The 21,034-nt window shown below is 31.7% G+C and overlaps 4 protein-coding genes across 6 annotated transcripts; 1 reads left to right on the top strand and 3 right to left on the bottom strand.

The window, feature by feature from the left end:
• Positions 1-178: 178 nt before the first annotated feature.
• On the bottom strand, positions 179-2,089 carry LOC548053 (40S ribosomal protein S25). The gene is made up of 4 exons (NM_001254477.3): positions 1,978-2,089; positions 1,820-1,894; positions 1,560-1,694; positions 179-684 (listed from the first exon to the last, which is right to left on the bottom strand). The coding sequence occupies exons 1-4, from the start codon at positions 1,978-1,980 to the stop codon at positions 571-573; spliced, it is 327 nt and encodes a 108-aa protein (NP_001241406.1). The 5' UTR covers positions 1,981-2,089; the 3' UTR covers positions 179-570.
• A 3,880-nt stretch (positions 2,090-5,969) lies between these two features.
• LOC100805098 (uncharacterized) lies at positions 5,970-7,194 on the top strand. The gene has a single exon (XM_003527130.5). The coding sequence runs from the start codon at positions 6,341-6,343 to the stop codon at positions 7,052-7,054; it is 714 nt and encodes a 237-aa protein (XP_003527178.1). The 5' UTR covers positions 5,970-6,340; the 3' UTR covers positions 7,055-7,194.
• A 2,668-nt stretch (positions 7,195-9,862) lies between these two features.
• Positions 9,863-11,906, bottom strand: LOC102660621 (inactive anthranilate O-methyltransferase 1). The gene is made up of 3 exons (XM_041016219.1): positions 11,148-11,906; positions 10,794-11,051; positions 9,863-10,673 (listed from the first exon to the last, which is right to left on the bottom strand). Exons 2-3 carry the CDS (start codon positions 10,884-10,886, stop codon positions 10,308-10,310), a joined length of 459 nt encoding a protein of 152 aa, XP_040872153.1. The 5' UTR covers positions 10,887-11,051; positions 11,148-11,906; the 3' UTR covers positions 9,863-10,307.
• A 2,708-nt stretch (positions 11,907-14,614) lies between these two features.
• On the bottom strand, positions 14,615-19,823 carry DHFR-TS (bifunctional dihydrofolate reductase-thymidylate synthase). 3 transcript variants are annotated; one of them, NM_001251715.2, is made up of 12 exons: positions 19,756-19,823; positions 18,654-19,177; positions 18,164-18,563; positions 18,042-18,086; positions 17,779-17,844; positions 17,000-17,061; positions 16,831-16,905; positions 16,570-16,735; positions 16,358-16,481; positions 15,893-15,999; positions 15,677-15,812; positions 14,615-14,870 (listed from the first exon to the last, which is right to left on the bottom strand). In NM_001251715.2, the coding sequence occupies exons 2-11, from the start codon at positions 19,088-19,090 to the stop codon at positions 15,702-15,704; spliced, it is 1,593 nt and encodes a 530-aa protein (NP_001238644.2). In that variant the 5' UTR covers positions 19,091-19,177; positions 19,756-19,823; the 3' UTR covers positions 14,615-14,870; positions 15,677-15,701. The 3 variants fall into 3 exon arrangements, with proteins under 3 accessions (NP_001238644.2, XP_006581065.1, XP_006581064.1); XM_006581002.4 differs by lacking the exon at positions 19,756-19,823 and adding an exon at positions 19,279-19,430 and having other exon boundaries at positions 14,638-14,870; positions 15,653-15,812; XM_006581001.4 differs by lacking the exon at positions 19,756-19,823 and adding an exon at positions 19,279-19,430 and having other exon boundaries at positions 14,638-14,870.
• Between the last annotated feature and the right edge of the window lie 1,211 nt (positions 19,824-21,034).

Below are 21,034 nucleotides of genomic sequence, written 5' to 3'. Positions count from 1 at the left end.
AAAGAAGTTCGCTTCAGCCACTAAAACTAAAATTAAATCACCAGCAAACACAAAAATCACATTGACAAATTAATAGTTTTTCGTGTTGATTGACAAACAAAAAAATCGCCAGCAATTGTATTATGAAATAGTTATTTGATATATCCATAGCCATTATAAAAAAAAAAAAAAAATTATTGCCGTGATCTCTCTTCTCATTAGTGTTTGGAGTTGTGCTTGCAACTCCCGTATACACACATTTTCACGTCAAGCTATACTGAGCATCTTCAGTGTTGTAGCGGAACATCACGTTTCAAACGGATTATAGGTTACCAGACATGCAGTTAAAATATCCAAATCTATCTGTGAAGGCTAGCTTCACCTAACGGAATAACATGCTTGCATAACGCCAAAAACAACAAATATGAAAGCCTTGTGTCAAATATATTACCAAGGATGCAAAAGGAAATAACCCATGAATTTAGCAACCGTCAAACTGATGCAATCTAGCATGAGGTATGTCTCAAACAGAAAAAAACAAAATTTCACTTCAGCGGTGCATCAATACTACATAAATTATAACCAGTACATCTAGGTGTTTGTCGCTCTAGTGTAAATCTGCTGACTAGCATGGGCAGACACCATCCTTATTGAACCTCTGGCCATCAATTCCCTAATAGCCTTCCTTGCAAGTGATCCATTAATCTGTAAAGTGCATGAAAAATTATGAGAATCTTAATATAATCCATAAAAACTAATTGAAAAGATAACAGTCATGCAGAACAATTGTGTTTTGAGTGTAGAACAATGTCATGGTGCTGAAAATGGCCAAAAGAGAATTAATTTTCAACCACTTCCCCATTTATACATTGCAAATTTCAAATGAGTTAACACAGTACACAAGGCTTGTGTCCATCCTAACTAAATAATGTGGTAATAGATTACACAAGTATTACCTATGAAAAGGTACCGTCATATTTCACTACTTACTACTGGGCAATTACTATAGCAGGGAAAAACAATAGTTAGTAAATCTAGACTCTAGAATGATATCAAAGAAACCATTACAAAAAAATGTGAGCATAGCCATGTGCCAAGAAGACTGTCATATGGTTAGAACATAAAACAATTTTCCAGAATTATTTCCCAAAAGGCAGCAAAAGGACAAAGCATAGACACATAAATAAGTGCAACTAACAATAAATCCTAGGTTTATGGCTTGTAATACAATTCGGAATCTCAAATGACACAGAATATACAAAGTTTCAAATATGCAACAATTGAAGTTGGAACCCAACCAATCAGTCTAGATAATCCCAATTAAGAACATAACAATACCAAACATATGCTCCATACAATCAATCAGTCTAGGAATGCAGATCTTATAGACGACTACCAATTAAGGAATAGCTATAACTGAGACCTCACCCACATTAAAGCTCTTATAATTCACAATTTAATTTTAAGAACAACAAAATAAATGAAATGAATCAAAACATCACCAACACAAACGCTCCCATCAATAAGAATAATCCTTTAACATAAGAATAATAATAAAAAAAAGTGATGATAGAAGATACCCTCAAACGGTCAGAGAGAATGGAAGGAGTAATGAGTTTGTATTTGGGTGCCTCGGAGAGGAGCTTGTCATAGGTAGCCTGATCGAACAGCACCTGGTTATTCACCTTCTCCTTTTGCTTTCCCTTGCTCCACTTCTGTTACCACACAAATCCAATCTTTAACATCAGATACTTATCCATCACACATATCTAGCATTACCCACGTGGCAAAACGATAATAAAATGGTACAAAAATTAGAACTAGAACAAGAACCAAGAACCTTCTTCTTCTGCTTCCCACCACCAGACTTGGCGGGCTTGGATGAAGGTGGGGGAGCCTTGTCTTTCTTAGGAGCCTGCAAGTACCACCAAATCAGAAACGCGGAAATTAGAACATATTAACGGAAACAGAATTGATGAAATTTGCAGAGAAACTTACCATGAAATCCGATCGCAGTCAGCGGGAGCTCTCCGATTAGGTACGGCAGCAAAGTGAGGCAAAGACAATCACAAACCTAATTAGGGTATTTGAGAGTAGGAGGAATAAAAAGGCCAAACGATTCGCTTAAAACTACGTCGTTTAACATATCTATAGTCTGGATCTCATTTTAGTAGAAAGGGCTTTATTGCCCAATGGGCTTTTTTGTTAGATAAAGGCCCAGTTTAGGTTTCACATAGCTGTGCAAATAATATGTTTTTTTGGCCTAATCTATCAATTATTTCAAATAATACATCAATTATTGATGTGAAGGATTTCATGACAAAAATAGAAAAATTAAATCTGTCATGGCATTATCCCCTAAAAAATTTAAGGGACAAGTTTGATTCTTTGTTGGCTACTCATATTTCTTTTTTCCATTCCCCTCCTCCTCAGAAAAAGAAAAGAAATCAGTTTCAATGGATTAAAATTTCTGATCGTGCCCCCACAAATGTTATTTGGCACTCCGCTCATTTCCGTTTACAGTCCTCCACTCGTTTTTTCTTTTGTTTTCTTTTTTCCTTATCTCCTTTCTTTTTGTACATACCAAAAGATTCTCATTCTTTAGTTATATATCATTTCAATATTTACATGCTTCACACCAATATTGATGAATATATTTTTTTAATCCAATTCATCTCGTTATTACTATAAGCAAACGCCCTTCCATTTTGGATTGGTTTTAAGTTTTCTGAAACGATTCTACTGCATGTAAAAGCTTTGTACTTTGTAGCATCAGTCAATCCCATCTAATTTCTAAATCTAAAGGTACGTAGAGGACAAGCCACTACTTCCCTAATTTGTTTAATATTGTTGTTACTTTAATATGAAAGGTTGTACTCTATGCCTGATCAAAATTATATATACTTTTTAATAAGGACCAACATATGAAACTGGCCATTAGCCAATTAACATTGCAGAGGAAAGAGGCCTAGAAATAGCTAACTTTAGCAATTTGCTAAAATGTTTAGTGTTTTGTTGTGCAATAACACGTGGCATGAGAGATTCTTATCCTCATATAGTAGTATTTATAGTTGCACTTAGAAAAGCACAGTTCAAGAGAATGAAGTTGATGGATATCTTGATTTTAAACGGTCAAAATGCTACAGCTACTTTATTATATGCACGTTATGGCAGTGCATGATTAACCACAGCATTAATCAAATCCGATTGCTACATTACAAAATATTTAAGTCTATAGTCTTTAAATTTGCAGTGTTGTATCAGAGGTCAGATTATTAGTGCCAATATTAGTGGATTAAAATTCATAGTATATAGCTTATTTCATGGTTCAAAAATGATCGTAAACCTACAATTTCTGGTTTCATTGTGGGACACCAGTTCGATGGCTACTAAAACAGAAGAAGTTACATAGAGATCTTTAGTGGACCCTTTAATCCAAATACGACTTCTAGTGCTCCTTGTCGTTTAAGTAATTAACTCTGTGAAGGACATGATGTTCAATGGTATCGAATCTGGATTATTCTGGAACCATTTTCATGAGAAAACTCAAAAAAAAAAAATGAATCATTAACGTGACGGTGGTTTTCTATTAGGTCGAAATTAGCTAGTACAAGTTTTCCGAAAGGTTTGTTTTTTTTTTTCTTAAAAATGAAAAATTATACTATTTGGTAAGATTATTTTTTTTATAAAAAAAAAAGTTGTTTTCAAAAGTAATATATTTTTTAGTTTTTAAAATTAAAACATCTCTAAATTATTTTAATTTTTTACTTAGTTTTTATTTATTCATGTTCTTTAAACTCTCGCATCTTATTCGTCAATTCTTATTCTCTAAAATCTAATTTTTAAAAATATTTTATAAAAACAACTTTTTTTGACAGAATTACAAAATAAATTTGAAAAACTAAAAAACAAAAATGACATAAAAACACCCTTATTTATTTGCTGAAGACTTACCCTGCTTTATGACTAATCAAGTTTAGATTGGGGGGACTAAAGTTAGAATTAACGCAATGAAATGAAAATGTGAGTGAAATCTTTATGTGATCAATTAATGTTGATCTAATACGCCAACTAGCCACGTCCCATCTGAAGCCAAAAGTTGCATCTCCCTCTATTATGGGCGGGTAAATTGGAGAACAAATGGGGACCCTGAGAAAGTGGAAGTGAAGGCTTTTGAGTTTGGAGTGTTGAGGGAAATAAATAAGAAATTAAGAAAGACAAAGCAAAAGTGCATGGCTTTTTCTTAACGACTAAGAAATGGGTCACAAATCTCTCAGACCAGTATTCATTAGTGTTTGTTAACCAACTCTCATTCTCTCCAATAAACTACTGCCAACCAGCTTAATCAGAATTGTTATATGTTACAAGATTTTTTTTTTTTACCTAACTACGAAGTTGCATTCGTAAATATATTTTGGTCAAAAAATAAATGGAAATAACTAAGATTTTGATGGAAATCAAAGACGATGATAAAACTGTTTTTCTCGTCCTACGCGAATTTGTATCATTTTAACAATTGTGTTTCATAATTATTTTTTTTAGTGTAAAATACCTTATCTATATATTTAAAGCTCAGTTGTATGCTAATTAAGTAGTATACGGTTAGATATTTGTTTTTAGGTTATTGGTTTATAGTAAGTAGATGTCTTCAAATATAATCATACACATGATTTTTTATTTTATGTTCAATCTTTCTTTCGATAATATTCTATCTTATCCACTGTCCAATTCTTGTTTAACGGATTTGTTATAAAGTTAATTAAGCAGTTAATTTCGATCAATTATTGTACCGTGAATATGATTATTTCATTGTATTTTTTCCAAAAAATGATAATAATAATTTGACAAGTTATGTCATGTCATTCTTCAATAAATCCATTATAATTTATTTTATTTTATTTTCAAAAGTGAAAATTTCCCTTTACTTCTAAGTTCTAAAGCCAAAACCATTGTGACACCTTATTTTTTGATTTTTTCACCCAATAATAAAAAAATTATCCAGATAACATGATCCAATTTTTTTTTACACAAATGATACAAATCACTATTTAAGATAAGAATTTAATTAATGTGTTATTTTTTTAATGATTAGATTAACAAACACATTTTTATTCAATTTAATGTCAGTTGACTCAAAATAAAAGAAAATTATAAATATCATTGTTTATTTTAATTATTGTTTAACCTTTTATTATATAATTAAATTTGATTGTAAGCTTCATAATTATAATATACTTTTTCTTTTTTTACTTATATTTTATAATCTTAACAAAAATTGAAATAAAGATTAACAAACTTATGTTTTTTAATAAAATAAGTAGTTTTTTTATTTTTCTTTTATAATCTAATATATGTATTTTGCAAGCCGACGCTAAATTCTATGATACAAAAAAAAATAACATGTTGTGAAATCAATTCTTACACAACATAAAAATGAAAAAATAATAAACAAAAGTGAGAAATTGATTGTCACCTTAAATAGTGATTTGTATCATTTGTGTAAATAAATTGAATTGTCTAATATTTCACCAATTAATAAATCAAGATTCAAGACTTTTCTTAGATGTAAAAAAGATGCAAAAAATTATTGATGTAAGATATAGAAGGGGAATAAATGCTTTCTTTATTTGTTATTTTTCATTTTTGAATTGTATTATTTAAGTGATTTTTAAATTTTTTTGTATTATTGGGATGAAAAAAATCCTTATTTTCTCTTAAAACTTTCTTAAGACACTTTTTCAGAACTTATTTTTGACTGCATTAAGTCATTAACCACAATTCAAAGGAGGAAACTACACTGCCATAGAAAGGATCAAAGTCTTCCGTTTTGGACTAAATCCCGAATCATCTTGGCTTTAGCAATACCACTTGGTATTATATGCCACTAATCTAGTTTAATGCACAGAGGAAAAAGTAGAAAAAAGAAAGCAGAAAATGGAATACCGAGAAAGAAAAAAAAAAGTAAAAGGAACAGATTCGGATGCATTTTCTTTTATTTTATTGAACATCTTTTTTTTCTTTCCTTTTTTTAATTTTGATTTTTGTAGGCACTTAAAATTGGATTGGTGGATTCTATAAATTAGAGGAAGAACAGCCAATCTTGAAAAAGAAACAAAGAGAACCCAAAACAAACAGAGCCACTCCATAGATTCCCAAAGCAAATGCATCATACTATAATTAATACTACAACATTCACTTCCTTCACTCTGTTTCCATGCTTCCGATCCTAGAAACCGCTACTTTCTCTATTATTATCATCAAGTGTGAGATGCATGCTCCTGACAAATTCCCAGCCCCTTTTGTGCGAGTGAGACCCATCTAATCAAATTAATTAACTCCTAAACCCGTTTCATTAACCAAAATGGAGTACTCGACCAACTTCCACAAGCTCCAAACAAAGAAACCCACAAAACCTAGGAAACATCATCGTCAGCTCCGAAAGATCGCAAGCTTGTTGCGGTACGCAGAGGTGTGCGTCGTTCTGGTCTTGGTCTCGAGGCTCTCCATCAACCTACCCTCCACTCTCAAAAACACAACCGAGTGTTTCCGCAACTTCATGGGTAGCCCTCGCTTTGTTTTTCTCCTCGGAAACGTCATAATCATAACGTTGTTCGCACAATCGGGACAATTTTCATCTAATCACTCATCTTCAGCCAAACATGCCCCACCGGAACCTGCAGATCTCTATCTCGAGTTCCTCCAAAACACCACCATCCATCAGAAACTTCAACTCCATCTCAGCAACAATAATCGCAAACCAAAGCCAAGTGTGAGACTAGTGGCCGAGACTGTTATAATAAAGGGTCAAGAAATTGATGCCACCAAAACTGCAGAGACTAGTTTGGAGATGAACAAGAAGGATTATAGAAGGTGTCAATCGGATATTATTGTAAAGCGCGTGGAGACTGAGAAGCTTCCTCCGCGCGTGTTGCAGAGGTGTGAGACTCAGAAAGTGCAGGTTAACAATAATAATTCGTACCCTGAAGATGGCATGAGCAACGATGACTTTCGTCGCAAGGTTGAGGCTTTCATTGCTCGCCAACAGAGGCTACGAACTACTCAACTCTCTAATTAATTAATTGCTAGAACTATGAGTATTGGTCAAAAACTCATGTCTCTATATTATTGCTTCTACTATTGGGGTCAAACTGGAAAAAACTATATATACATGCAATGTTATTGCTTCGGTTTAATTAATAAACAAACAAAATACTATGTGATGTATAGATATTATATGCAAGTAGAGCTTAAATGAAAGTTAAAGAATTTAAGTAGATTGGTCAGAGTTTTATAGACTTAATATAAATAACAAAATAAATAATAATAAAATATCTATAAATAATATAACAATTAAACATTTCAATAATATAATAAAAAAATAGTAAATAATAAATTTTACAATATTTAAATAACCAAGTCTAGTAATGCATTATTACTAGATAATAATTTATAGATGTAGATTATTTTCATCGAGAATATAATATTATTAGAGAATAAGAGTTTGATGTTATTAAATATGAGAATTTTTGTATTTGAGACACACTAAATGTTGAATATTAAATAGACAAAAAAATAATCCAAAATGACTTACATTTTGGTTTAATTTTTTTAATTTGTTGACTCGATCATAAACTGGAGAGTCTACCGAGTTTATAAAATTTAGCAAGAGTTTATAAAAAAAAAGTTTACTTAAAAATCAACTTACATATATTAAATAGACTTATAAATTTGTAAAAGATTAATTCGAGAGTTCGATAAATATCCTAAAATTTACTTAAGAGTTTATAAACTAATGTTTTGATTGATCCTAAAATATGTTGCGTTTATTTAACGTGTTTTTTCTTTCTAATTTTATTAATATTTTGTGTTTGTCAATTCAGTTGACATGTTAGTCTTGGTAATTTGATTCTCGCACTTGCGCATGCAAAGGGTATGTTATACCGTGCACCCGCTATGATAACTGATCGGATCATTTACCGAGTCGAAACACTTGGATTAATATTAGAAGTTCGATAAATTATTAATTCGGTTGACTCAATATATTTTAAAAAAATTAAAAAATAAATATAAAATATCTAACAAATGATTAATTCATATTTTTATATTTTAAATTTTAAATTTATTATTATAATTAAATTATAAATATTATATAATCATTTATTATTATAAATTATTTTTAAAGTATTAGCATTAAATAATTAAAAAACTATTATTTTTTAAGACTAAATAAAAAATCATCAAATGATCATAGATAAAAATATCTAAAACATATAAATATTAAATCATATCATACCATAATTAATATGAAAATAATTAATTAATTGTTATATATTTATTTAAAGTAAAAAATAATATTATAGAAACATATTATATATTATTCAATAATTAATTATTAATAATTTAACATATCACGAGAACAGTAGAAAAAAATTTAACCAGATCAAATCAGACCAATCTAATTCAGGTGAGGTTTTATTAAATCTAATCAGTACTGGATCAAACCAAATGGATTATATTTCTTGTCTTATACCTTAACCAAACCACTTAGAAAATTGAGTCTGCAGCTAAGGAAATTCTCTATTTCGCAGAAGATGCCGTTTTCTTGCTGTGGACAGAGGGAGACAAACTGTATGCATTTTAATGTTTGAGAAAAGACGATTTTTTGGCTAAAATTCGTATCTTATGCCACTGAACTTTTTTTTTTTACTAACAAGATTAAGTTAAGTTTCTTGTTGTCAATGTTTAATTTTGATTATATAAGTAAAGATTTTTTTGAGAGAGATGAATTTATTTTATTAATCTTTATATCTAAAAAAAATTACTATTGATTAGGATGTTCTTGGTAAAAGAAAGTGTTTAAGAAATGCTGATTTCAGTGGGGAAATAGCTATTATGTTCCATACACAAAGGGGGAAAAGAATAATATACTTAAATACTTTTATTTTAAACATTTGATCATTTTAAACACTTAATCAACATTTTTAATTTTTTTCTATTACATTATAAATTATAATGTTTATATTTTCCCCCTCTTTTACTAAGTATCAAATAATATTGTGGATGCCCATTTATTTTATTTTATTTTCAGGGAAAATGAGCTACTTAACGAGAAAGTATTCCTGTTACCAACCACGGTACTATTGCCGTCCCATTTGGAAAACTTAAAAAGCATATTCATCATTGCCACAGAGCAAAAGCTATACTAGGGTAGGAAAGATCTTTTATAACTGGCACAAACTCAACATGCCACCATATATTGTCTGCCACTGGCTATAGATTTTCATTTTTTTTTTATTTTTGCCTTTGTCTAGTGCTTTTGCTTTTAACTATTCAAATAACAAGTGTGGCAAGTAGGAGCCACGCCATTTATGCTTTATTTTCATCCTCCGTGGGTAAAATATCACTTCTCGATTCATCATGTATGTTTTTGTTTGGTTAAAAAGAATCAGAAAAAAGGGTGGGAGATGAAAATAATACTACTATAATTGTTTAATAGATTTTTTGGGAATGGATGTAATTTTAAAATTTGTGAGACTCACTGTATTCTTTTTATTTACTTTTATATATCTCTTCTCATCTTTTTTTTTATTTACGGTTGTTATGAAATTGGATAAAAAAAATGATATTAGTACAACAATTCATATATTAATTTGTATAATAAAAACATTTTAATGTCAATACCTACTTATTTTTTTATAATCATTAACAATTTTGATATATATAAATTCACTCACTTTAAAAAATTATTCTTCTTCCTCATCCTCATCATTCTTTACAGTAGGTAGACCCCTAAACACACACACATATATATATATATATATATATATATATTAGGTTGATATATGGACCTTGGGGTGGGTTAGAACTTTTTTGGCACAGACATTGATATTGACACCCTCTAATTTATTATTTAAACACCAACGCCACTGAAATGACAAAAGCACCCTTTTGATGTTTAGTTAAAAATACTCCCGAAAGAAATATATTTCTGTTGATTACATATGTATGCACTCCCAGCAACGTAAACAATACAGCTGAGCAAAAACAATGCTTGAAAGACTATGATATATGTATGTTGAGCGTAAAAATGTGAGCTGAATCTTACTAAGCTTAAATTTCATTCCCTGAGTAACAAAGCAAGAAAAACTTGATATGAGCACTTGGTGCTTCATTCACACTCATTAAAAACTCTTTCCAATGCATCGGTCTCATTAGGCATCAGATCTTTATGCACAAACAAGTTAAGCACCTCCATTAGAGATCTTTAACCCAGATTAACATATTTAGAAGAAAAAATACAAACAATTCTTTAACTTGAGTGATTTGTATCATTTTTTTGTCATAAACATGACCAGGTAAGCATGCTCTAATATCACTTCTTCCAACAGTTCCGCAACCTTGTTTCTGTATTTAGGAAATAATTCATCAATTATTCCTTCTCCAAACCGTGCCGTCATAAAAGGTTCAGTAGTAGCTCTCACATATTTGGCGATGAATTTGGCTCTGACATTAGTATCTAATACGAAATCACCATTACCATTCTCCTTCAAACCGTCATCCCAACGCGACTTGAATGTCTCCAACTTCTCAAGAGTGAAAGACCCTTCTGCACCAATCAATTGCTTAACTTTCTTAGCAGTAAGACCATATCTTGGCATATTAACACACTCCAACTTAGCCTCTTCAATCAAACTCTGCATTGCATTATCTATAATTAACACTAATTGTCCATAAAATTATGATTCCTGGGAAATTATAAGAAACAAAAAAATTAAACAATAGGACAGAATTTTGTTTTAGCTTGACTCGTGTACCTCTGAAACCATGTCAATGAGAACCAAACCAATTAACCCCCAAGGAGTTATTATGTCAAAAGTTTCATCTCTACCAACAAATCTTAGAACCATGCCACCACCACGCAATAATTCCTCCGCGCGTGATTTTAGAAACAGATTGAAATATGGACTAAACTGGTCAAGGTATGCTTGGTACACTTCGGATGGGCTCGTGTTTGTGAAGTAAATGTTTCCTATGTTAACTAATCATGTTCCCTTAGCCAACCCCTTTGGAGCCTGTTGCAAAATTAAACATGGAAAAATAAATATTGAAATGCTGCTGTATGTGCATTATTTTGTCACATTGTATCAGTATTATAAATTGAAGTTAACCTGAGAGAGCCAATGAAGACTGGTGGAATTGCTAGGGAAGAGTCTCCCATAAAAGCTTCCGGGCGTTGCATTGATGAAACATGGACTAAACTTCTCTCCCTTCTCTAGTTGTTGAAATCGTTTTGAAATTGATCGTTGAGGTAAATTTGGGATGTGGGTGGCTCGTGGTTAAAGCAGCGACTTTTGTCATCAATAATATCGTACGCCACCTGAAGTGAATTTGGTCCTGAAGAGTAACCTAAAACGGCCACTTTGAAACAGCTTGGGACAGATTTGCAATACGGGGTCATCATACTTTCTTCCAGCATGGGTTTCCCTTTTGATATCATCTTACTCTGCATGAAATTAAAAACAAATATACTTACGCACACGGAGCAACCATGAAGCATAATAGAAGATGAATTAAATTGGTCAGAGGAAATGAAACAAGAAAAAAGTCACAAATTTGATTCTCTTGACTAATAAAAATTAAGAATTAATATTGCAATAAAATTATCACGGGCACACAAGATATCATATGAAGATATTGTTCAAAATAATTATATATAATATGACAAGAGAGAAAGAGAAAATAGCACTTGAAAGGAAGAATTGTTTGCGTAGCTAGCTTCTCACGAACCACTATTAGCGAAAATGAATTGAACTGTTGCCATTAATTAGTCACAACACTAAGACTGATGAATATCAAACAAAGCCTATGACTATGTTATGTTATGGGTCACTATTGCTAATTTGGTGTCAGAGTCATGAACGTCCCTCGCCTTTTAAAGAAGCGGAGACCAACAAAATTCAATTTAAGTTGGCTGTCAACTCTAGAGTCCAAATATCCTTACGTCAGCTCATATGCAAGAAAAAATGTCTACATTGCATAGAGGGAGTTTGCTACGTTGCTTATCTGAAATATCATAAAAATCGTAATCATTTCTTGGAATGGTTAAATTATTAATTATGTGTTTGGTTAACTGTTGAATGGACATTTACACAATCTAATGCAGGAAACGGAGAGGTATGTTTGGTATGTTAGCCTATAAAGGCATGTTTTATATTAAGAAGTATAAAAAATAATTTTTTTTCTTTATCAAGCCAAAGATTTTATTCATTAAAAATAACAAGGAAATTTTAAACCGTGGCAAAAACTTACAAGTGATACACTATCAGATTTTTAAGTCCCACCAAAATTCATCTATATTTATAATAGAAATTAACTTATTTCAAATATTAAAATAATTTAAATCGTTAAACCACTAAAAGAATTTTGTAATTTCATTATAACAATTATAATATTATGTATCATATTAATAATAATATTTTTATTAAAAAATATTGTTATTAAATAAATCAATATCTCAAGCTTATTTGACTTTTTTAAGGTATGTGGCTTGACATATATAATTAAAAAAAAATTAAAAAAGTTTAAGTCTGACCTTATTATTAAATGAGTCGAACCTTAAACGGTTTAGATCATATGCTCCCAACAAGCAGCCTAATCTACTTCCACCTCTAAGTAGAAGGTTAGGCAGGAAACATAATCGTTTAAGAGATAATTTATGAATTGGCCTATATGAGATTAAAGGACATTGTTATGTTAAGGTGAGGCTTGAGAAGGCGAGGGACCTCTTGTTCATCAATTTGATGCAAATGTTAGGTTGAGTATGAACCAACAAGCTAATATTCACTTGGCATCTCTAGGTTTTTGTATTCCCTTGTCTTGCCTCTCAAATAAATAAATAGTTCTATCTAAGGGTGAAAGTAAGTCGAATCATCCGTCGGGGACCTATGGCTTGGATCATTTAAGGTTTGGTTTGGCCTGACTCAACTCATTTAGCAAAAAATTAAGCTCAATTTTTTTAAAAAATTTATTTAATTAAATAAGTCAAGTCACGAGTCTAAAGAAAAATCTATTAAGTCTGACGAGTCGGCCTATTTAGTAATAATATTTTTATAATAAAATTATTATTATTAATATATTTAATATTATAATTATTTTATTTAAATTACAAAATTATTTTAATAATTTAATGATTTGAATCATTTTAATTAATATTTAAAATAAATTAATTCATATAAGCATAGATGGGTAACAAGGATATGGACTCTTTACTTTTGGTGAAACTCAAAAGACTTTAGTAACATATTACACGCAAATTTTACTCATATTTTGTGATTTAAAATTATCCTATTATTTTTAATAAAATATTTTTTTTATTTAATAAAAGTATTTTTTACACTTACTATAAAACTCACTTTTAAATAGACTAATGGGTATATCAGGCTTATACAAAAAGCCAAGTCCAGGCCTAAAAACAGGTTCGTATCAGATAACACGTTTAGACATGAAATATAAAAATATAAAACAGGTTAAACTAGACTTAGGCGAAGCCCAATCCAGCCCCATCCATTTTTACCCCTGGACTCCTACCTCAAAACAAAAATATTCATTGGCTGTCTCGTACCACTCCATGAGCTTTTTTTATTTCACTACTCACGAATGTTCTATTCTGTTTCTTACTAAACTTGATTTTTCTCTGATTGCCATGTTGAGCTTTTTTCAACAAAAATGACTTCTGCCAGGTCACTGCTATAAGCAGACGAGATGGGAGTAGACTTTCCTAGAGACTAGTTTGTACTTTGTAGTTCTTTTGCAGTTTTGCTGTCATGAGTTAACTGAATCGGTCAAGTTACAAGACAAATTATATTTCAGCAAAATGCAGTTTACTCTCTTTTCATTTCCTTGTCTATTGAAACTTTGTAAAACCTAGTATGTAGCTCCTCTTAAAAAAAGAAAAAAACAAGTAAAACTAAACAATTTTTTTTTTAAACAGCCTTATCCCAAAAATGTAATTAGTAACTATTCTAGTTGTCCTCTATTATTGGTGATTTGCTGAATAATTAAAAAATATGATGCAACAGCATGATTTCGTTGTTTGTGGTTTGTCTGGACGCATTGATACAAATATTTTGTGTCCCTTAGATAATAATAATAATAATAATAATGATAATAATAATAATAATAATAAAAACCAACAAAATCCCTTTTTTTTGTGGTGAATCTATCAAAAAAGGTACTTTTATATCTATTTAAACCAAGGGCATTGCACTCAATTATGTTAAGTATCAATCAGCAATACCCCAAATCTGAACTATTATTGACAAGCAAATTCAAGTATGTACAAACGCCCCAAAAATAACGTGATTGAAAAAACTCATACTAAGCATAAATACCGATTTTTTGGACCAGCTAAGAAACTAATCATCTATCCAGAACTTAGTCATACTATGCTTGTTTAAACTTATGAATATAAATATAATTTATAACTCTTGTAAATTCTTTTTAATATGTTTTTATAATACCAGTTTTATTTCACCTTACCAAAATATGTTACTTTTAAAATATTTCAACAATTTATGACATAAACTAGTATTATAAAAACTTATTAATAGGAACTTAAGCTGCATGTCCAAAATATCAAAAATAAAAAATAGAAATGGCTCACATAAAAACACCGGCTTTATCTTAAACATCGAGTTTCAGATCCCTCAAAAGTACAATAGAGCGTGTACCTTGGAAAGGAAGGAAATTAAGTTAATCTAAATCACCTTAGAGGCATAACAGGTGGAGCCAGAGAATTCCCACTTAAGTAACAGTATTTATGCGATGAAGTATGTGCTACGATATGTTCTTTAATTGTACACAGATTTAACATAATCTTCCTAAGGTTGTGCCTGAAACAAAGGAGAACAGAAGGCTTCAACATAGAAGACCAGCAAATAAAACACCAGACAAGAAAATGCGAAAATCAAGAGACTAGGTATCCATTAAAGAAATGCAGTGCATATATATCTCTAAAAGCATTGTCATGAAATTCTCTGAAAAGCAGAAACATTTATAATTTATTTTGTCTATAAAACTCAGAACTAAATATCTGTACGTTGAAATTAATCCTTTTATGTTTGGTAGCTATTCAAATTATGAATCAGTTTTAAGTTAAAACTTGTTCAAAAAAATCCAAAACAAAAATTTGAAACTACTACGTAATTATTTAAATCTAAAGTTTCCATTTTCTTTTCCTACTTCCTTTCAATTAGAGACTCTGATAGTACTGGACTAATGGCATTGGACTCTGATATAGATAATGGAAGGGAATTACTTTTTGTAATATCCTTTAAGTTAGTCGCATCACTTCTAGAAATTCCAGAAGATAAAATAGAAAAAATTATGATTTTAAATCAATTCAAATTCATATAGATTTATGAAACTAGTTATAAAACCTAAACAGTTCTGAACCAGTCATTTAGCTTGCCATACAGCCCCTAAGGTGTTTTTAATAAATTATGAGCTATCTTGCACAACACATCAGCATCCATGCTCACCATGGTTCTACTGCTCATAGACCATAAGAAAGCACCAAACCACATTCTATGAATCTCCTTTTATATAAATAATAATGGTTACAACAGTATCAAGCAGAGTTCTATATATAAAAATAAATAAAGTACATTCTTGCCTCATTTCAAAAAGCAGAAACAACCTGAAGGAGTGAGAATCCCCAGATTTTAGACAGACAGCTTCATATCAATCTTCTGGTGAGGATCATAGCCTATGAGCTTGAAATCAGCAGCCACAAAAGAATCTATATCTTTCTTCTTTGGATTTATCTTCAAAGTCTGCAATGAAGTACATTAGGGGGTAAACAAGTAAAAGAGTCAAAAGATAAACTTAAAGAAGTGCTAAACATTACACATACTGGAAAAGGCTTTGGCTGGTTATGGAGCTGCTCCTGCAAAGGCCTCACGTGATTGCGGTAAATATGAGCATCCCCAATAACATGAATAAAATCACCAGGAATGAGATCTGACAAGAAAGAGACATAGTATAAAGATTGATGATTATTTTACGTTTAAATTACTTTTAATGCTGTATTTTCTCTAGTGATATTATCAAAACCAATAAGCTTGTGAACCCTGAATCTACTTAGACCCAAACTTCAATTAAAAACTTATTGATAAACTTCTGAAAAAACCTCTACCAAAAAATCTATAAAACAATTGAAAAGTGCAGATAGAATACTACCAAGAAAAACAAGAGCTTAGGCCTCTAGTATGCAAAACTTTCTCAGTTACTAAAAAAGGGAATATATATAGAACTGAATTGACCTCCACACATAACTAAAGTCCAAAAATATAATAAATAAAAGACTTAATGAGCATACCACAAACATGAGCAATCATGCATGTCAAAAGGGCATAAGATGCAATATTAAATGGAATGCCCAGGCCCATATCAGCAGATCGCTGATACATTTGACATGATAACTCCCCGTGTGCTACATAAAACTGCAAAAGTTAAAAATTAAAAATATCAATAGGTGGAATATGTGGAAGGGGCAATTTTTCAAAGAAAAACCTGAATTAAGCTGCAGACCTGTGCAAACATGTGGCAGGGTGGAAGTGCCATTAATTTAAGATCCACTGGATTCCATGCAGAGAGAATGATTCGCCGATCATCAGGATTACGCTTTATCTTGTTAATAACATCTAAAAGTTGATCAAACCCTTGGCCGGAGTAGTCATGATGCATGTCAGTATATCTATAGAATGTAAGGCAGCGAATAAAGAGTTGAGCAATTCCTCACAAAACAATCTATTGTAATACCAGCAGAAAAAAAAGGTATAGTTCCCCTACCTGGCACCAAAGTGCCTCCATTGAAACCCATAAACAGGTCCCAAGTCACCCTCCTCCCGCTCTGTCAAACCAACACTGCAATAAAAAATGTAAAGCCAATTACAAACTGCAATATAAAGAAAAATGTACAAATTGTACTTAAAAAGTTGAAATATATAGTCATGCTTGCCCATCAAGGTATTCTCTGGATGCATTGCCATCCCAAATATGAATGCCTTTTTCCTGTAGCACCTGAATATACCTTGTTTTCAGAATGAAGTTCATATGATAAAATCTATCATACCAGTAAAAGATTCCTTGATAACTGAAAAATAAAACACCTCATGCAAGTGAAATACTGCAATTGAAAGTTTAGTTCATACCCTTTATTTCTAAGACACCAATAAGAATCAGAAGATAAGCAAGTGAAAACTCTGAAACCATCTTATATTCGAAATCCACAGAATCTTGGATACATACATTATTTTTTTCACTATACAATATAAACTATAAAGTCAACTCCATGAATGTCCTTAGTAACCATTAGGATTGCAACCCAACTTATGTAGATAGGCAGAGAGCAAGCCTAGAAATTCTTCAAAACAGTGACAGGTTCGAGCCGGCAGAAAATGAGTTCTCCTTGAGCATGGAAAACATTTACTACTTTTTTTATATATCTTGACATTTTGAACTATGAAGGTACTGCTGATAAAAGATACTTAAAAAGAATGCAATTATATTGTATAAAGTTCAATAAATTATAAAACAAGCAGTGCTATGAATATAAGTTAGTTTGGAAGCAACTGAGCTTTCTACATGTTTACATCTATTCAAATCCAAGCTCAAACAATATATAAAACACACCAAACTCATGTTCCCAAATATTTGGCTCATGTCAGCTTGTTTGTGGCCAAACTAAGAATAGGTGAGGATTCGTGCATGAAAAAGATTGGTAGAAGATATCATTACCTTGGCATTTGTTGAGCCACTGATAAACCAAAGAAGCTCTTCAACAACCCCTCGCCAAAATACTTTCTACAATCAATCGAAGAAATCAAGTCAAATTCTCTATCAAAATTTACAAATAGATATTCCCCTTCCATAGCAAACATCCAAAGTAGTAAACACAATAATTATCAAAACCAAAGGAAAAAGAAAAGAATTCACACAAAAGACAAGTTATTTTACACAGCAGATCAAACACATCTTAAACCATAATCTCTAATACATGCCTTAGTTGTTAGAAGAGGAAAGTTTCCACGCAGATTGAACCTCATCTGTGCAAATATAGAGACAAAGTCAGCATATAAACTACAGCAACCCTTAATATCCCAATTGAAAGTTGAAATGTTACCTGGCAACCAAATTTTGACAAGGTACCAGTCCCTGTCCTATCACCCTTAGTTGTACCTTCAGCAATGATGTCCTGAACCAGCTTAAGATACAGATACTCCTCATGTCTCTCAGAAATCATTTTAGGAAGAAAAGAAAAATCCTTGACCTCAAATTTCATGGACTCAGAATTATTATCAAGAAGTGGATCAATGTTCTGACCCGCGGACTCTGCAGCAGAACTCCGTACACGCACATAAGTGGTGAAAGAATAGCGGATGTTGTTTTCCACTTTAGGAAAGGATGAGTACCATGGCCGAAATATAGTGAAATCAACTGGAGGCATAAAAGTGTCACACTCAATGCTTGACTGAATTTCCGTTAAGTGGATAGCTTCACATCCAGGCACATTGAGAGCCTCTCTGTACGTGAAAATTATCAGCTATAACAAAGAAAGAGCTTAACATGAAAAGGAAGGAGCATATGAGAAAATATTTTAAAGAATGATGTACCTAAATATCTGACCACCCCCTATAACAAAAACTTTCTCAATTGACAGAGAGTAAGGAGAAGCAGCTAACAGTTCCAATGCAGAAGACATGCTTCCACATATAACAACATTCTCTGCTGTTGCAATATCAAAACTTCCTGAGCGAGTAAGAACAACATTAAGGCGACCAGAAAGAGGCCTGTACTCAAGAGGGATGCTCTCCCATGTTTTCCTTCCCATTACAATGGCATTCTTCTTCCCAGGATCAGATGTTTTCATAGTGATCTCCTTAAAAAACTTGAGATCAGTAGGCAATCTCCAGGGTAATTTCCCATCCTTACCGATGCCCCAATCTTGAGTGGCAGCCACTACCACTTGGTAAGTCCTTTGCAGGTTAGGTAGTGGATTGACACTGCCATTGCTGTGTCCATTGGAGATTACAGAAGAATCACTGGGCATTATAGAACTCAAACGTCGACAGTAACTTAAAGACGGTGTCTGAAAACAAGGACTGCACAACCAATTCTTTGGGAAGTGCAGAGAAATCTGAAACCGAAAAGGGTAATAATTAAAATTAAAAGAGGTAACTATAAATGACACCAGTCATGCACAAAAAAACACTTCAAAATGAAGGGAATGCAACATACTGTTAGAAAAGAACAGAAACTGAACATAAACGCTATGCAACTAAGCTAAGACCTAAGTTGCTTCAAAGCTGATTACTAGAGAGGAGAGGGGATCATAACCCCGTATTTCAGCAAGAACTGGTGCAGCTAATGCGTGTCACAGAATGGGACAAAACAGTGACCCTAAGACCTTATGTTTTGGCTTCACAACAAAATGAGAATATTCTCAAAGACTCGGCAGTAAAATTTGGAACCACCAAACCAGTAATAAAAAAATTCCCAAATTGAACACACACATGTTACAATATAACTGCACAAGAGGCACATAAGTAGTTGAACCATTTTCTACACTATCAAAACCACTGAGGAAAATAGAGAGATTACAAAACAAAGTAACCATCTATCTAACATACATAAAGTCCGCAAATAACACATGCAACATAATACTGACACAAAAGAAAGCAAAAAATAGAAAATGTGAAGAAGAAAGGAACTGACCGATGTCAAGCCGAAGCACGGAATTTTGAAAGGATTATGACCTAAAAAGGTGCAAAATTCCACGAACTTGTTCAACTCAGGAACAATATCAAAAGAATGTTTATATTTATATTATATATTAAGAAGAAGAAGAAGAAGAGGTCATGAGAAAATGAAAGAAAAAGTGAGGAATAGAAGTAGCAGCCGAGAGTGGAAAGCAGAGAAACGGGAAAGCAAACGGGTCGGTTGGGTCTGTTATACGAGGCCCGGTCCGATCGGGGTTATATTGGACCGGGTCATGAATCAATAAGGAAGTAGAGATAACAAATTAGGGGCATTCAGAATCAAACCGACAGTAACACTGAAAATCAAGAACACTTATCCTCGGTCTTAAAGTCTTAACTCTAAATTTAAGACTAAAACATTTAACAATTACATTAAATTAAATGTATAAATTTTTTTAAGTTTTTATGATTAAAAGTAAATATTATAAATATTAGTTTATTATATTTTTTAGAGTAACTTACACTCGTATTTTCTGTATTTTTCTTAAATTGGACTTGATATCCCTCTCTTGTTTACATTACTTTTTTAATACCCTTCTGTTAATGTCGTTAACTAACATCAATTGAAATATATGAGTAGACGAAATTATCCTAATATCTTTGTTACACTTGCAATCCCCTGTATTTTTCTCAAATTGCACTCGATACCCCTCCTTTTTTTTACATTAATTTTACCCTCATTTTGTTAACGTTGTTAGCTTACATCAATTGAAATATGTGAGTAGACAAGATTGTCCTAACATCTTTGTTAAATACTCAATAACAAATTAACAATTGACCTTGTGAATGGACATTTCTTAAGGCAATAATAATTTTTCCTTTAATATTTGACTCTTACTTCATTGTTACTAACACTTGAAGAAGATGTAGCTCTTGATTGAGACATTATATCAAACACATCAAAACTAATTTTTTAAAAGAAAAGAGTTAAAAAGACAAATACAGGAACAAAACACTAAAATTTGAAGCAAATGACCATATTCAATCAATATGCATTGTTGAGAATACGTCCAATAAAAATGCAGCAACCAAACGATCCAACACACGCCAAAATAATTGAACTAAAAAAAAGAAGAAGAAAGAAGGATGTTAACACATGCGTGCCAATAAGGTGGATTTACATCCAATAAAAAGTTGAATTCACGTCCAATTAGAGAAAAAAGAAAAAAAATGAATAGTGTTAAAATATTTTTAGGTTGAAAATGATGTCATATCTTTTATGGAGTTAAGAGGAA

This window comes from Glycine max, chromosome 6, assembly GCF_000004515.6.
Source record: "Glycine max cultivar Williams 82 chromosome 6, Glycine_max_v4.0, whole genome shotgun sequence".
Taxonomy (NCBI): domain Eukaryota; kingdom Viridiplantae; phylum Streptophyta; class Magnoliopsida; order Fabales; family Fabaceae; genus Glycine; species Glycine max.
Note: the sequence above shows the minus strand (reverse complement) of the source record. Positions and strands in the feature narration are given on the sequence as shown.

What these genes read in the sequence shown, in the direction of transcription:
- LOC548053 (NM_001254477.3), bottom strand. An exon ending in GTGGGAAGCAGAAGAAGAAG is followed by an intron (nt 1,695 to 1,819) that starts GTTCTTGGTTCT and finishes GTGTGGTAACAG; the next exon opens with AAGTGGAGCAAGGGAAAGCA. An exon ending in TTCTCTCTGACCGTTTGAGG is followed by an intron (nt 685 to 1,559) that starts GTATCTTCTATC and finishes TGCACTTTACAG; the next exon opens with ATTAATGGATCACTTGCAAG.
- LOC100805098 (XM_003527130.5), top strand. Translation starts at nt 6,341, where the DNA reads ATGGAGTACTCGACCAACTTCCACAAGCTCCAAACAAAGAAACCCACA.
- LOC102660621 (XM_041016219.1), bottom strand. Translation starts at nt 10,886, where the DNA reads ATGGTTCTAAGATTTGTTGGTAGAGATGAAACTTTTGACATAATAACT. An exon ending in TCATTGACATGGTTTCAGAG is followed by an intron (nt 10,674 to 10,793) that starts GTACACGAGTCA and finishes AATGCAATGCAG; the next exon opens with AGTTTGATTGAAGAGGCTAA.
- DHFR-TS (XM_006581002.4), bottom strand. Translation starts at nt 19,305, where the DNA reads ATGTTCAGTTTCTGTTCTTTTCTAACA. An exon ending in GTTTCTGTTCTTTTCTAACA is followed by an intron (nt 19,178 to 19,278) that starts GTATGTTGCATT and finishes TTTCGGTTTCAG; the next exon opens with ATTTCTCTGCACTTCCCAAA. An exon ending in TTCCTCTTCTAACAACTAAG is followed by an intron (nt 17,845 to 18,041) that starts GCATGTATTAGA and finishes GATTGATTGTAG; the next exon opens with AAAGTATTTTGGCGAGGGGT.